Source organism: Phasianus colchicus, chromosome 4 (assembly GCF_987193195.1).
Source record: "Phasianus colchicus chromosome 4, bPhaCol1.hap1.1, whole genome shotgun sequence".
NCBI classification, from domain to species: domain Eukaryota; kingdom Metazoa; phylum Chordata; class Aves; order Galliformes; family Phasianidae; genus Phasianus; species Phasianus colchicus.
This window is the reverse complement of record NC_143439.1, coordinates 32,971,860-32,988,426: the sequence shown is the minus strand read 5'-3', so window position 1 is coordinate 32,988,426 and position 16,567 is coordinate 32,971,860. Positions and strand designations below refer to the sequence as shown.

At 42.7% G+C, this 16,567-nt stretch overlaps 2 protein-coding genes across 5 annotated transcripts in view; both read left to right on the top strand.

The window, feature by feature from the left end:
- Nucleotides 1–5,838, top strand: part of CENPC (centromere protein C) — a 31,906-nt gene extending 26,068 nt beyond the window's left edge. The window contains exon 18 of one of the 3 annotated variants that reach the window (XM_090139133.1): nucleotides 5,426–5,838. Coding sequence is in view for 1 of the 3 variants with exons in the window: in XM_031596823.2 (XP_031452683.2) it covers nucleotides 5,426–5,468 (43 nt within the window). In the remaining 2 variants the exon portion in view is untranslated. The remainder of the gene's footprint in view (nucleotides 1–5,425) is intronic. The other 2 variants (XM_090139132.1, XM_031596823.2) reach the window with 2 other exon arrangements.
- Nucleotides 5,839–7,413: 1,575 nt separating this feature from the next.
- The window catches only part of LOC116231198 (uncharacterized), a 166,777-nt gene continuing 157,623 nt past the window's right edge, over nucleotides 7,414–16,567 (top strand). The window contains exons 1-3 of one of the 2 annotated variants that reach the window (XM_090139129.1): nucleotides 7,414–7,681; nucleotides 8,461–9,083; nucleotides 9,219–9,330. The gene's annotated coding sequence lies outside the window, so the exon portion shown is untranslated. Of the gene's footprint in view, nucleotides 7,682–8,460; nucleotides 9,331–16,567 lie in introns of both variants that reach the window. The other variant, XM_090139128.1, reaches the window with a different exon arrangement.

Genomic DNA, 16,567 nt, shown 5'->3' with positions numbered 1-16,567 from the left:
ACTTGGGGGAGGGGGAGTATTCCAGTGCCCTCTTCAAAGGCCTTTTTTTTTTGTTAGTGCTGTTTGCAGTGACTATTATTTTTCTAATTCAGTTCCAGGTATTTGAATTAATTCAGAGGTGATCCTCTGTCTCCTCTCCTTCAAGTTTTGTTCAAGGCCTGGCAACACTCCCAGTTCTCCTGCTGAGTGAAGTGATGCAGTGCTTCCTTTGGCCTCTGTCCTCTTAAAGACTTGATAGTTTTAATCCCAAGAAGGTTGGCTTAGGACATCACTGGAAAGGTGTTTATCATTGTCATCTGCCTTTTTTCAGACTGCAGAAGCAGAACTGACACCTCTCCAGGCACACATGGTTGTCCTTGAGCCACATCCCTCAAGCATGAGGCTGGCTCTGCACTGCTAAAAGAATCTTTTTCATTGCCATTTCACCTGGCCAAACATAACACAGAGCATCAACATGTGCTTCCTGCACCTCTTGTAGCACTAATTCAGCATGCTGGTGATATCCTTTGCCTTGGCACAATTTTTCTGTGGCTCTGCCATCACTTAGGCACCACACCATGTCCTGATTTTTATATTGGCAGCCTAGACCAGGCATTCACCTGCTCTTACATCTTCATTCCTGTTGCCTGTGGGAATGCTTTTGGCACAGAGGTCTAGCATGAAAGTATGTGCCCACTGCTGCAGATTTGCATGTGCACAAATATCATAGAATCATAGAATTGTTTGAGTTGGAAGGGACCCTTAAAGGTCATCTAGTCCAACTCCCCTGCAATGAACAGGGGTGCCTACAGCTACACCCAGTGCTTAGAGCCCTGTCCAGCCTGACCTTGAATGTCTTCAGAGATGGGGCATCCGCCATCTCTGGGCAACCTGTCCCACTGTTTCACTACCCTTATTGTGAAAAAATTCTTAAATCCAGTCTAACTATTCCCTCTTATAGTTTGAAGCAATTTGCCCTTGTCTTGTCACAGCAGAACCTGCTAAAGAATCTGTCCCCTTCTTTTTTTATAGCCCCACTTTAGGTATTGAAAGGCTGCTATCAGGTCACCTCAAAGCCTTCTCCAGGCTGAACAGGCACAGCTCTCTCAGCCTGTCTTCGTAGGAGAGGTGTTCCATCTCTTGGATCATTTTTGTGGTCCTCCTCTGGAAGTGCTTCAACAGGTCCATGTATTGAGGACTCCACATCTGGATACAGCACTCCAGGTGAGGTCTCACCAGTGCAGAGGAGAGGGGCAAGATCACCTCCTTTGACCTGCTGGCCATGCTTCTTTTGGTGCAGGCCTGGGTACATTTGGCTCTCTGGGCTGTGAGGGCACACTAGTGGCTTGTGTTCAGCTTCCAGTGCACCAGTACCACCACCAGGTTTCTTTTCAGTAGGGCTGTGCTCTATCCTTACAATCCCCAGTTTGTACTGATAGTGGGGGGTTTCATGCTCAGGTGCAAGACTTGCACTTGGATTTGTTGAACTTCTTAAGGTTCACCTGAATCCACTGTTCAAGCCTGTCTAGGTCTCTCTGGATGACATCCTGTCCCTTTGGGCATGTCAACCACACTACATGGGTTGGTTTCATCCGCAGATATTGAGGGTGCGCTCAACTCCACTGTCATTGTCATTGGTGAAGATATACAAATATTGACCCCTGGGGAACACCACTCATCACTGATCTTCATCCAGGCATTGAGCCACTGACCTTCACTCTCTATACAATCTTGCAACAAGTTCCTCGTTCATTGAACAGAGAAGAATGTTATGAGAGACCGTGTCAAAGGCCTTACCGAAGTCCAAATAGATGACATCAGTGGCTCCTGTCCACTGATGCAGTTAAGCCGTCATAAAAAGCAACAAGGTTGGTTAGGCAGAACCTGCCCTTGGGTGAAACCATGCTGGTCCTCCCACATCACTTCCCTCTTCTTCATGTGCCTTAGCATAGCTTCCAGGAGGATCTGCATCATGATCTTCCCTAGCACAGAAGTGCGGCTGACAGGTTGGTAATTCCCTGGTCATCCTTTCCACTGTTCTTAAAAACGTGTGCTATATAATCTTTTTTCCAGTCACCAGGGACCTTCATCTGACTGCCATGACTTTTCAGATATCACTGAGACTGGCTTGGCATCTATATCAACCAGTTCCCTCAGAACTCTGGGGTGCATCTCATCAGGATCCATAGACTTATGGATGTTCAGGTTCCTCAGGTGGTTGTGAACCTGATCACCACTTACAGCAGGAGGAGGGGCATTGCTGCCTCAGCTTCTGCTTTCTGAACTATCTGCTTGAGGGCTGCGTGTCCCCTTCTTGAGAGCAACCGCTAGTGAAGAGTGAGGCAAAAATATTGGTACCTCAGCCTTCTCCTCCTTTTCTGTTGTTACTAGCCTAATTATGTTGCTCATTAAGGGGTGATATGCTGTCTTGGTCTTTCCTTTTCTGGTTGATGTACCTATTGAAGACTTTCTTACCCTTCTTTCCACCCCTTGCCTAGGCCAGTTCTAGTTGGGCCTTGACTTTCCTGAGCCCATCCCTACACAGCCTAGCAGATTCCCTATATCTTCCCGGTACCTGTCACTGCTTCTACTGCCTGTGCATTTTCTTATTGCTCTGCAGTTTGACTAGCAGGTCCTGATTCAGACATGCTGGCCTCTTGCTTTTCTTTCCTGACTTCCTCCACTCGGGGATGAAGAGCTAGTGTGCCCAAAGGAAAACTTTCTTAAAGCTCTGCTGTGCTCCCTTGTCCTTGAGGACCGATTCCTAAGGGGTTTTGTTGACTGACTCCCTGAAGAGCTGAAATTTGGCTTTCCTAAAATTAAGCTTCCTGATTTTACTCTTTGTCTGTGTGATATTCCTCAAGAACATGAACTCCACAATTGTATGGTCAGTACAGCTCAGCAGCCTCCTGTTCTTGTGTCATCAATCAGTTCACTCACACTAATGTGCAAAAGGTCCAGCACTGTTTTATCCCCTGGTAGAGCTACTACATATCTCATGAAGTTATCCTCAGTACAGTCCAGGAGCCTCCTGGATCACCTTTAGCTCGCTGTGCTACTTTTCCAGCAGATATCTGGGTGCTTGAAGTCCCCCAACAAGCTGAGGGCCGGTGAATGTGAACTCTCCTGTAGCTGGAGGAAGGTTTAATTAACAGGCTCTGCTTGATCAGGTGGCCTGTAGTAGATCCCAATCTCAAGGCTCCCTTTGTTGCCACAGTCTCTAACTCTGACTCTTAGGCTTTTGACTTGCCATTCTTCAGGGTCAAGTTCTTCATGTTTTATTCTTTCCTTGATGCACAGGCTGATGCCACCTCCTCCTCTTCCTTGCCTGTCCCTTCTGAAAAAGCTTGTAACCATTAACAGCCACGTTCTGGTCATGGGAATCATGCCACCGGATTTCTGTGATGGCAACTTGCATCATGGTTTTCCAGTAGCACAGTGGCTTCCAACTCCATGTGTTTCCCAATCTGTGTATGTTGGTGTAGAGGGCACTTCAGCTGGGCAGCTGTACTTGTATCCTTCTTGGAGGATAACTCCTTAATTCCTTTGTAGTGTTTACCTTTAGTCTCCCTGTTCCCTTCATCATCAAACCACCTTGTCCTTTTAATTTAGCTATGGTATCCCGTGTTGTGAGCAGGCATGCTATCATCTCCCACCCCCTTCAAACCTAGTTTAAAGCTCTGTCAGTGAGGTCTGACAGCTTCTGGGCCAGAATTCTTTTCCCCCTTTTATCCAAGCAGACCTTCTCAGCAGCCATCAGGCTGATACAGAGTAAGCTGCCCCATGATTGAAAAAGCCAAAATTCCTGTGGTGGCATCTGCTTCTGAACCGGGTATTTATCACAAGGGTTTTCCTGCTCCTCTCAGTATCCCTCACTGCCACATGAAGGGATAGATGAAAACACCACCTGTACTTCTGCACTGTCCCTTAACTGCTCCAGACCCATGAAGTCCTTTTTTGATAGCCCTCAGGCTTCTTTCAGTGATTTCATTTCTGCCAGCCTGAACTATCAGTAAAGGATAATGATCAGAGGGGCAAACCAGACTAGAGAGTCTCTTAGTAATGTCCTTGACCTGGACCCCAGGGAGGCAGTGCACTTCACTACGGGTGGTATCTGGCTGACATGGGGTCATATGCCCTTTCACATCTTGTTGCTGCTTGACTTTTCTGACCAAGAATTCTTCTGTTGTGATTTCTCTGGTGTCTGAAGATGAACCTGGACTGAGTAGGCTGTGAGCTGTGTGTGGCCTTTCAGGATCGCTGGCTGTATGCCCTTACTCACATTGCCAGTGTGTTTTTCTCAATCCCTCTGGCAGCAGAGTGCAAGCCACAGTTGGCTTTCACTTGAAGGAGCATCCAGTACACCTGGAATCAACTACCCCCAGAGGAGGAAACAGCCCTGCCATTTACCATGGGCTGATCCAGGCTACCTGGGAAAAGGGGGAAGCTCCTATATACCTGCAATACATTGATGATATCATCATGTGGGACAGTGAAGCAGAGGAAGTTTTTGAGGAAGGGAAGAAAAGAATCCAAATCCTTCTGGAAGCCAGCTTTGCCATAAAACAAAGGAAAGTCAAGGGAACTACATGGAAATGTGATCCAGTTCTTAGGAATAAAATGGCAGAACAGACATCATCAGATCCTTGTGGATATGATCAACAAAATAACTGCTCTGTCCACAGCAACTAGCAAAAAAATTTCCATGCTTCCTTCGATGTTGTGGGCTCTTGGAGAATGTGTATTCTAGATTACAGTCTGATTGTAAACTCTCTATATCAAGTGACCTTTGGCTTTGAAAAGCAAGTCTTGTGGTGACATGGCACCCCAGTTAGAATTGAGTCAGATAATGGGACTTATTTCTGAAACAACCTTGTAGACACCTGGGCCAAGGAGCATGGTATTGAGTGAGTATATTGTGTCCCTTATCATGCACCAGCCTCTGGAAAATGATAGAATGTTAAGATTACACTGAGAGCAGTGGATGCTTGGATGTTCAAACTTTGGGGCACACAATTAGCAAAAATCCACCTGCTAAGTCAACACTCAGGGGTCTGCCAGTCAAAGCTAATACATACTGTAGAAGTAGATAATGTCCCCATAGTGCACGTGAAAAACATCGTGGTCATGGAAAAACTGTTCCAGCCATGTGTAGCTTTGACAGCTCCAAACTTCGTACAGAGGAACATGTTTTTGTTAGAGACTGTGTTTAATTGAATTAGACTGATGTGCTTTTTTTAAAGTCATAATTGATTTGACACTAATATTCTTATTGATTTGCCACTGGAATATGTGGATGCTCTAAAATCTTTGCTGCTGTGAATAGAATAGAAAGTTGTTACTGACTAGTAAGTAACGCTATGGCACAGAGGTGTTTCACTGTTGTTTTTTAACTGAAGATTGTGTTAATTTGGATGAGCTTATTTCTATTCTTTTTGTTTTTTAGACCAATTGCAGGGAGCATGTTGTCGGAGCCCTCTTCCCCATAGGTTCACCTTCAGACTGAAGATCGTCTAATGGGAGAGAGTTCTAAAGAACACTGTTAACTACCATCCAGGTAGAAATATATCCCAGTACTGGGAGCGTGTACTTTCATTGGTCTTAAGAGATTTTCCTCCTCTGTAAATTGTAAATATATGATTTGTTACAAATTAGTTTTTCTTTCTTGTCAATAAATGTTAAATAATACAAACCCATTTTGATTTCTTTGCCTTTCTAAATCATTTAAAAGTGAATTTTCTGGTAGTTGATGAAAGATTGAAATTGCAAGTAATTGCGTGAAAATGAAGAGCTTGACTTGTAAATATATGTATAATGCATAACACTGAGTGGTTACAAGGACATCACCAGTGAATCTGTTAACTGTTCCAGTGGAGTTGCTCAAACTTTTAGAAGTTTGAAAGTTAAATATGCTAATACAGATTGTCTTTGAAAAACAGTGTTACTGACTGTGTGACTTTGGTTCCAGTGTTACTGCCATAGGTATACAGGAACTCCAGCTTATAATGTTGTAGGATCTTTTAGTTTAGAGGTAAATCATGAACAGAGCTGAACTGCTGCGTTGTCATAATCTTTTAGTGCTCTTGAAATCTGATGTTTGACAATTTGTCCATTAGTTTTTTATTTACCAGGAGTGTCAGATTTTAGTATTTTTTTTCTTTTTTTTTTTTAATCTCCTGGGAATTTCTATCTGCATAGATCTACTATTAATTCTACAGTAACTCACACATTTTCTCAAAAATCTTAATGTCAGTAGCAAAAGTAGGTCTCTCTAGGAAAAGATTTAAAATCCAGATTGGGCTCAAGTATACAGTGCATAATATTGGCAGTTAGTGTGGGGTTTTGTGTTTGTTTGTTTATAATGCACTTTTGCCACAGCTCAACTCACTGTTTTTATTGTAAACTAAGTGTTGTAGGGTTGTCTGACATTTAAAACTTTGGGGTTTGGAACAGTATTAAAACCATTCTGGCATTATAGAAAAAAATTTTGAGGATGGGAGAGTGAATAAATGTTCTCCTGAGCAACAGTGACCTATGCTAAAAATGGTAGCATACTGAAGTATTTAAATGCTACAGAAAAAAAAAAAAAAGAGCAAGAGGGATTTTCCACTCTTGGAATGTTCTGTTAACTCCCATCAACCATGCCCTTACAACACTGGTTAGCATTTTGCCCAGAAGGGCCTCATTGAAGGCCAGACTTTGTACCTGCAGTTCTTGAAGCCCTGTCTCAATTCCAGATAATATTTACAATTAAAGTGATGGAGAATCAGGCTTTAGATTAAGACCCCCAGCCTACATAAAACTCATTCTGTATTCTGCCGCTTTTGCCTGTCTGGAAAGCGTGTGCATGTAGCCACTAGTGTGGGATGTGGGAAGGGGATGCTGTATTTGCACAAAGAGCCTAAAACTGATTCAAGTGCTGCTTTGTTCTTTCGAGCTGCTGATTAGGTTGCTTTGTTGAGTCCCTTGAGCAGGAAATGAATCTCAGGACTCTTCCCTTCCCTCAGATATTCAGTCAGGGTCATGCTCTCCTGTACTTGTGGTCTAACAGGAGGAATCGTTACTGCTTTTCTTTTTCCCAGTGTTGTAAGTAGGGGCGGAGATGCCTCCATCTGAAACAATCCATAACATTGGGTTTTTCTAATTGGGTCAAATCAATGCATCGGACAGAAACAAAGCAGTAACCACGTATAACATTTTGCAAAGCAGGAAGTAATGCACCTTTTTCTTTGACTTGCCTTAAACTTGATGAATCAATCAGAACGTGTCCTTCCTATACCTGTTAGACTCAGTCATAACTACCTAGAAGTTCTAGTGAAATCTGTAAATTGACTCAGCTTTAATTTTTAGGTAGCAACAAGTCTTTGTCTTGTATCTTTGTACTGATTATCTTTTTGGGGGAAGGAAGGATTGTGGGGTGTCTTTTCAGTTTTTCCAGTGACCATAAATGAGATCCATGTCAGTAGAAGGTCCAAAATGTTTCATAAGTTTTAAGGTACGATAAACAGGTAAAGTAGACAATTTGTAGGGTATGAGAGAAGGTGACAGGGTATATTTCTTCTGCATGTAGTAAAATTCAACTTTTTATCTTAGTGCATGGAAACCAAAGTACAAGCTACTTGGAATGCATTTATGGACATAAAGGGAAATCGTTCTTCAATCAGTAACGCATCTTCTTGAGCAACAGTGTACAGATACTAAGGTAACAGTTTAGCTGATGCTAAATATTAAGACTAATTTGTGCCTCAAAGGAGCAACCAACTGTCTCGATTGTTTACACTAAACCCTTTTCATCTACAAGGTTGCAGCACATGAGGCAGGTAAATACTAGATGTGAGAATATTAGGAATTCAGGAATATCCAGAATTTAGCGCTCCCCTGTCACAACAGAAGTGACCTGAGACTGCAGAAAAGCTCAGGGTCACTGTGGCAGTACCATTGTCCAAAATTATCCCAATCTGCTGGCACGCAGAGGAAGGAGACAGGTTATCCAGTGGTCTAGAGTAGTTACGCTGTAGCTCAGTTACAAGGACAGTATATAACTCATTGGTGTCAAACGTGCCACGAGTTATAGAACTGTTGCTCTGTTATTAATGATTCTGAACATTTGTGCCTTGAGATGTGGTGGATATAAAAGCAAATGCTTATATCCAGAGCTCAAGAGTTGCCTCAGAAGTTCTGCATTGTCTGGTGGTGATAGAAGAGGTTATTATAAGTTACACTTATTGCATACTTTTGGCAGCTCAGGGTTGGTTTTGTCATGTTAGTCTTTTGGTATTTTCAGTACCTGGAGGGGTACAAAGATCCTTTTCTCCTGTGGGAAGCAAATTGGTTATGCTGGTATGTGGTCTGCTGGTGTAGAACTAACTGCTTTCTCATGTTATTCAGCTGTTACTAAAATAAGACTCGCTCCTCTGCAGATAAGCAGTTTAAACTCATCTGTTAAGGCTTGTGCAATTTTTTTCTCTTTTCTGTTCCAAGCTGGATATTATCCACACACATATGCTTCAAGATATACATCAGACCAGGGCCAAATGATTTGCAGCCTAAGAAATTAACTGCAGATTGAGTTGCTTTGTAGATTGAGGTACATTGTGCAAGGAAACCCAAAGGACAAGGTATGGAAAGCTGTCTACTTGCCTCTCTGGACACCAGGGAAAACTTTCCTATGTTGCTTTGCTTTGCTTCTGGTGCTACCTCATCCTTGTGAAGCTCCATCACCCACTGGTCCTGCTGCCAGCGTACCTGTTTTGTGGTGCCCTGAGATCCCACTCTGTGGAGCAGGTGGAGAACAGCTCTTTCATTTTAGCTCAGATTAAATGCATTTCTCCTGACTTTTTTCCCCCTCATAAAAGAAACAAACAATTTATAGAGAGTTCATACAGCTCTGAGGATTCAGAGGCTTGAAGTCCTATGTTTGATTATTTTAAACTTGCAACATAAAATTTAGGCTGCTTTAGGTTGCTCTCTACTAAACCTGGGGAGAAAAGGCACTTGAGTCCTCAGTGCAGAGCCAAGGGAACTTGAGCAAAATGGAGCCTGGTACTGCTTTGAGTTTCCCTGCTGCTGGTTACATTTCAGTCTCTCCCTCACATTCATACAAGGTGAGTGTTGGAACTGGCAAAAATATTAACAGGATAGTGGTTGGTATCCATTCCCTTCTCTCCTTGAAGGTAAATGGGGAATGCAAATGATTTGACCAGAATAAACAAGTCAGATATTTCTTTGGATTTGTTCAGTAGCCAGTGACAGATCCTGTTCTGGAAGCACATCTCACTGTACTGCCCTGGGCTCCGGAAGACAGGCACCAGAGGGGAACACCACACCAAGCTGTTGGCAGCGTGCACACAGGTTTGTACTCTGCCAAAGGAGGCCAGCATGTACCAGCAACCTGCCTTCCTTTCCCATGCAGGAGGTATCTGTTCATTTTTTGTTTGCACAGTTCTGCTGGGGGCAGTGTTGGCCTTATAGCTGGTTCTGGTTTTGGAAGCTCCTTGCTCCGTCCAACAGATTATTTGCTCTTTTACATTATTCAGATCTTTGTACTGAGCCTTCTGCTTTCCACTGACTTGCTTGTTCAGAGGTTTGTTCCTGTGATCGTGCTTAGTGCTTTCTTTTGATTATTATTTGTATTTTGAATGGATTGAGGAGACTTGTCTTCTTGTTTATATCCATAGAAACTGGAGCAAAGGGATTTTAGTCACTAAATTTACACCTAGGCAGCGCTGCTTATCACAGTTGCTGTCTTTCATACAGGCATATATTGTGAGCCTGTGTTTACCAATGATAGTGACTAAACTCCTCATTTTAGACTACTTTATAGCCAAGCTGCTGTGCTCATAGTGCTAAAAGGGTTATGTTTCAGTGGAGCACATTCAATGGCTCCAGAACAAATACTGCAAAAGGTAGTGCCTCTGCAAGTGAGATTGTATTTGAATGTATTATGGCAGACAGTTAAAAGGTACACCTAAATGGGAACGGTCACATATATAGAAAAGAGCTAACATTTAACTCAGCATCCTTCCTGAACGTTAGCAATATCAATCTTGTGTATGTAGCTAAGTCGTCCCTTCTTGTTGCCTGCACTGCTTCCTTAATCAAGCATAAATATGAACTCTGTGTGGAGAGTGGTATTTTTTTCCCCTGTGCTCTGTAAATGAAGTTCTGTGATCTCAGGACATAGCTTCTGTTTTCCACTAGAGGCCAATAAAGTGTAAGACAAGACAGCTGCAAGGCTTTAAGCAGAAAATTCCATCATTTTTTTCCCTTCCAGACCTGTTGCTCAGCTGTTGTATTTATCTTAATAATTTCTTCTTTCAAAAATGATTTGCCGTCTAATAAAGAGGAATTCAATTGCTAATTCCTCCTTTCAGTTTTTTGTTCCCAAAACCTTCAAGGCATTGAGTTGTCCTCTTGACTGGTGTTTTCATTCACGTTTTCAGTTCATAGTTAACCCTGGAACAGCCTCCACAGAATAAGTGGGTCATGAAAAAGGCCCTGGAAACAGAATGGCAATGTCAGTGCTTTGGTCTTTTAAGAGTTGCAGGAAATGTTATGACTTTAGCTACTCCATTTTTCTGGGGATCATCCCACACAAGCTGCATCCAAACCAGCAGCATCCATTGCAGCTGAAGGGCAGGGGCCCATCTGTGCTTTGTCATCAGTCAGTCTGGGTGCTGCAGCCTCCTGGCTCCTTGGGTCTTCTCTCAGTCCCTGGTAACAGAAGCACTCTGCTGTTAGGAGGTTCAGGACAGCCAGAAGTCCTCAAACACGAAGAAAGTTGTGCCAGCTCTGATGCAGAAAAGAAGCAGTTTGGGACAGCTCTTGTTGGCCTGGGAACTATCCCATCTTTCCTAAATGGAATAGCTGCCTAACATCAGAAACATTTACAGCATGACAAAAGCACTTATTTGCCCAAAGAAGCCAAGGTTGAAAGGCCTCAGCCTAATTTAGTGGGTGACAACCCTGCTGTAGCAGGGGTTTGGAACTAGGTAATCCTTATTGTTCCTTCCAACCTAAGACGCTGAAATGCTCTGCCCAAGGAGGTGGTGGAATCACTGTCCCTGGACGTGTTCAAGAAACATTTAGATGTTGAACTGAGGGACATGGTTTAGTGGGGAAATATTAGTGGTAGGTGGACAGTTGAACTGGATGATCTTGGAGATCTTTTCCAACCTTGGAGATTCTGTGATTCTTGATACTGAAACGTTTAGGATTTGATTGCTGCTTAGCAAGAATCTCATGTACATGTAACCCCTGTTGTCTTGCTCCTGGGCCTGGTCATAGTACTGTGGATTGGTTGCCTCTCCTAAACCTGTGAAATTGCTCTGAAAATCGTGGTGAAATTGCCTTTAGAAGTAGCTAGGCTTCTCCCTTTTTTTTTTTTTCTTTTTTTCTTTTATTTTTTTCAGGGGATGCTGCCGTGGTAGGATTGCAGCTCAGAAGAACATTACCCTGCCAGCTTTAATCCGAATGTGAACTGCAGGGCACGTATGGTGGCTTGGCTTAACACGTCACTTTTAGCCAGAGCACCCACAAACTCTGGCACACAGCAGGATGGGTGCTGCGAGGCACATACCTCACACTTGTTCTTCAAGAATATGGAGTTTGCAGTATTGGAGCATTTGCCAGGTAAATGCCTCTGCAAACCTACCCTGTGCTGCCAGTGGCTGCAGTGAATGTTGTATGCCTTACCATAAGCTGAAAAAAGTGGATACGTTATTATTGTTTACTCTTCACTAACACTGGTGTAGCATAGCAGGGAGCCTGAAGCAGCAGCAGCAGCTTCCTGGCCATTATCTGCTGCTGCCAGTGGCTGTGTGTGTGCAGTGTGATGGTGTTACACTCATGAAGGACCTGCTATCAGAGAGTGGTACCAGCTGGTAAAAACAGTGAGAAAAATGAAGCAGAGAAAATCTGGCTCAGCTTTATTTATTTCCTCATGTGAGCTGTGTCACAAACACTCCTGTGGTAAATAGCAGAAAATGAAGAAGTAAGAAGTGTGACTGACATCAGCTTTTAATCGAGGAGTATACAGCTATTTTTGCAAAATGAGCAATTTTGTCTATTGCTGGTCACACATGCTGTTTAATTTCTCTCACTTTCCTGCTGTGCATCTTCTTTTTCTCTTGTACGTGGAAATCAAATGAAGTGTCATCAGGAGCCAATTTTTAACATTAAATGTTCCCCTGTATGTGTGTGCATTCGGATTTGCCTGAAAGATTAGGACCTTTTGGTACAAGATGCCGAAGAAGCAAAATGAAATAATATCTGCTCTACAGTGATTATGTTCTAATTGACAAAGGGAAAGTGCCTGTGTGTAATTTTTCTGGTGTTTCTATGATGCTTGAAACAGTGGGGCCAGGGCTTGAAGTGCTGTTATAACTCAAGTCAGTGTTTATAGTTCTCCATTTTCTGGAAGAAGGGTGTTGCAGAGTGACTTTCTTGCTGTAATTTGAGCAGGCTGAAGCAGACTTGTGGCCTGAAATGTGAGCTCCAAGTTCCTTGGCAGAGTTTCAAGAAGAGCACATCTCTCTCTGTGGAGGTTTGCCACGTCGGAAAGGCTCAAATGAGAGAAGGGACTTGGGGTCTTCTCGCTTTAACCCCGAGGGGCTGTTTCACTTGGCAAGTGACAGTCCCTTCCTGCACAGCTGCTTTGCCCACCTGTTTTCTCAGGGCAGGCGTTAATTCTGGAAGTTGATTAGGTCTGGAGAGAATGTTGCCCGTCCTGGTGATGAGATGTTGGAGCAGAGCTGGCAGCCCTGTGGCTGTGCTCAAGTTATGGCTCTGCACTGGGCCCTCAGCTGCCACTCTTCTGCGAACAATTGCATCAGGGCTCATTGCGAGCTGCTCTGCCAGGGGAAACCCGCTCAGCTGGCACCTGTAGTGTTCTGTGCTGAGCCTTTCATGCCATCCCGGTAGTGCAAGGCAGTGGGATGCTCGCAAATGAGCAGGAATGTTTGATCTGGTCCTGTAATTTTGTTAACTGTTTCTCCTTATATTAATTTACATTTGGATGATTCAGTAAGAAATTACAGCAGAATTTAATAACACTAATATTAAAAAATCAATATCAGGTCTGCATAGTTCCATCTGATTAGCAGTTTTTCCTCTTGATTAAATTATGCATTTTTAATACAAGCCCTTCGTTTGTCTGTGATAATGTGGCACTGTAGCCCTCTGTGCAAAGTGAGCATATTTCAGTGCCCCCTTTGCTGCTGCCGGATGCAAATTTCCTTGTTTCTCAGGATTTTTTTCTGTACCTATCACACTGCTTGCCTAGAATAAAAGGTCATTGTAAATCTTGATTATTCTTGGAAATAACAAGCTTATTTCCTAGGCTTGATATGTTTCATCCTTGAGTGCATCAAAAATAGATATAATCAAAAATGAAAATTTGTCTGGGAGAAATTGTTGGTAGTTCTTTCCAATACTTTTTTCCATATAAAGTGGATTTTTTTTTTTTTTTGAGAAACATACAAACTGAATTTAAACTGTTTTTCATTTTGGTTTGGAGACCCGAAGTGGAATAAAGTTATTTTAGGACTTTTTGTGATAATTTTTACCAGGGTGAGAATTGAGAATTAATTCACCCAACTGTAATCTAAGTAAATCATTCTTCAAGACTGCTAGCAGCAAAATGTGGTCAAAATGATGGTAGCAAGATTCAGGATCTCACTGAAGTGCATAGTACGATGTATGTTGAGTTCAGCGTTGCCCCATCCCTGGAGGTGCCCAAGGTCAGGTTGGCTGGGGGCCCTCAGCAGCCTGATCTGGTGGAGCAACCAGTCCATAGCAGCAACCCACTTGGTGGGCCCGTTTTGAAGCCATAAATCCTCCATGGGCAGATGCTGTATTTGTATGATTTCAGAGGAAGAGTTTATTTTGAACATTTTTAATGAAGGAGTTAGTTGAAGATGGGAATAATACTCTGGCCATGATTCTGAGTGCATGCAAGCATTTCTATTGAAGTCCCTTACAACACCGGTACTATACTAAGGCAACTGAAATGATGATAGTGGAGGTGAGCTGACATTGCTGTCTTAGTGCTTCTCCCCTTTTGGGGAGTGTTATGTAATGTGAACGCTGGGCACTGTTCTTCTATGGGCTATCCTTGCTGATGTGTTTCAAAATCCACCTGTGTGGGATGTCTGATAAATTAGCCAATATTAATTACCTTCTTGTCAGACAGAGTTGTGTTTTATTCCTAACTAATGGTGATTTCTGCCTTTTAACTGTGATGGAGCAGCTACAAGGGGGATAAAGTTTAGTTTTGAGGGAGGAAGTGGAGTGGCAGTTAATTTTTGGAAGATGATTCAAAAGCAGAATTCCTGCTATTTAGAACAAGAGTGCTGAGTTATGAATCCTTCCTGTAAATAATGCCATGCATTGAGCACATTGCCCTTCCCATCTCCCTTTCAGTGCTGTGCACACAGAAGCAAGTGTTGCACAATTGCTTGCTGGGATTTTGCAAAAACACACACAGGACATGGTGTCCCAAACCTGAAAAAGAATACTCATGTAGAAAAATTTCCTGAGAGTTCTGATTTGGGTATTTGTTCCCTAAAAGCCATTTTAGTTCTATGCTTGATGCTGATCCTTCTCATGGTCAGAGTCAGAGGCCTGAGGACACACCAGCTAAATACAGACATAACTGAGGTGAGGTGCTCTTGGCACGTGTTCAGGGGCTGGAAGAGCACAACAGGACATATGCAGATTCAAAATGCTGCTGGAAAAGGATTTTGCATCTTGCTGCATCCGCCTCTGTCCTCAAGTAGGCATCACATGGGAAATGCTGGTGTTTTTCTCCAAAACATCAGCCTTTTTTCATCTCAGAACTGTGTAGCTCTGAAGCCACATGGCACTTGCAGTGTTTCTTTGGTATTCAACCCTGGTAGAATGGTGGAGAAAAGATAGGAAAGCACAACATCCTGAGGAGTTCAGTTGAGACAGTATGGCTCTCAGTCGACAAACTCCCATCGCTTTTCAGAGCACATGCTGTGTCTATGTAATATAAGCTTGAAAAATCCTTTAATCTAAAAAAAAAAAAATCCTTATAGGACAAGATTGAAAAGAAGGTATGAAAGCAATGTGCTGGGACAGAAATAAACAAGATATCTGTGAAAGAAATCTTAAGTGCTTTGGAAGGAAGGGTTGATCTCTAGTGGTAAATGTGATCCTGCCCAAAGAGACAGTGCTGGAGGACTCACCTGGGACTCGTACAAAAGTCCTCAGATCATCAGCACCCTTTGTGACAGCAAGCATGAATTGGAGCCATGCAGTAATCAAGAGCTTAGATAAAGAGCATGTTTCTCCACTAGGGAATCTGTGTTGTATAAATCTGTACTTTAACGGGTTCAAGTCTCAGGGGCTGGCATGCTCCCATTGAAATGCTTTTCCTAGGGGTAGATAAAAGCCTCCCATAAATAAAGCTTTGAAATCTTCCAGGAGAGGTTAGCAATACAAATATGGGTGCACAAAGCTCAGTGCAAGCAATCATTCCACAGATTTTTATTAGAAAGTAGATATATAGAAGCAGCTATGCATGATAAATCAACTTATCTGCCTCTTTACTGGGTTTTATGATAGGCATTAGTAGTAGTGACTGTTACAAAGATCATAACTGCTTTATTTCAACTGTCTTTATAAGGCATAGTCAAATACAAGCAGTTGTTGTTATTCTTAAGTATAAACTCTTTTTCCCTACGTTGAATGGATTATATAGTGTTCCTGGTAAACTTCACACTTGCAGGGCCAAAGGAGGGAAGGAAGAAATTCTCATTCTTATATTTTAATTGTTTGCTTGAAGGTGGTTCCAAGCAACACATCTCTGCCAATGGGGCAGTCTGGGGAATCTATGGGAGCATGGGGGTGACCCCGCCTCTCCTTCAGGGTGCTGGAGCAAGTTTTGCTATTGCAGTGCTGATGCCAATGGAAAAACGCAATGTTTAATCATTCTCAAATGTCTCCTTGAATAAATCAGCTTATACGTAATCTGATTATACATATAATATAGACATATAAATTAAGTAGATAATCTGTAAATAATAGCATTGCCAACAAAATTGTTTTAATAAAGGGCTAGTAAGGCAGTTCTGCATTAAAAAAAATGTTTCTGTTGTTCAAGAGTAGGGCTTTCAAAGACATTTAAAGGAGTTTTGTGCCCAATTTTAGACATGTAAATGTCCATACCTGCTGCTGACTTAAATACCTGTAGGGGAGCTTGGCACTCAGCTTGGATTGGGAACTCCCTGGAGATCCTGATAAGCCTTGGGAAGAGAAAGCTTTTATGTTGGTATTGAAGAAATATGTCCATGCACTTTTCTTAAATTCTCACTCAATGCATCCTGTATGGTGCACAACTTGGTGAGTTCTGTACCAAATAGATGTGAAATATGTTGCTTTGGAGTGGCTCTTTGTGGATACCTGTTGTACACAAGACGTCAAACAGTATCACATAAGACAGTAGCAGTATAGAAGAAGGCATCATTAAGGTTGGAAAAGATCTCTAAGATCATCTAGTTCAACCACCAACCCATGCCTACTAACCATGCACAACTCAGTGCCACATCTCTTCTTGGACACCTTC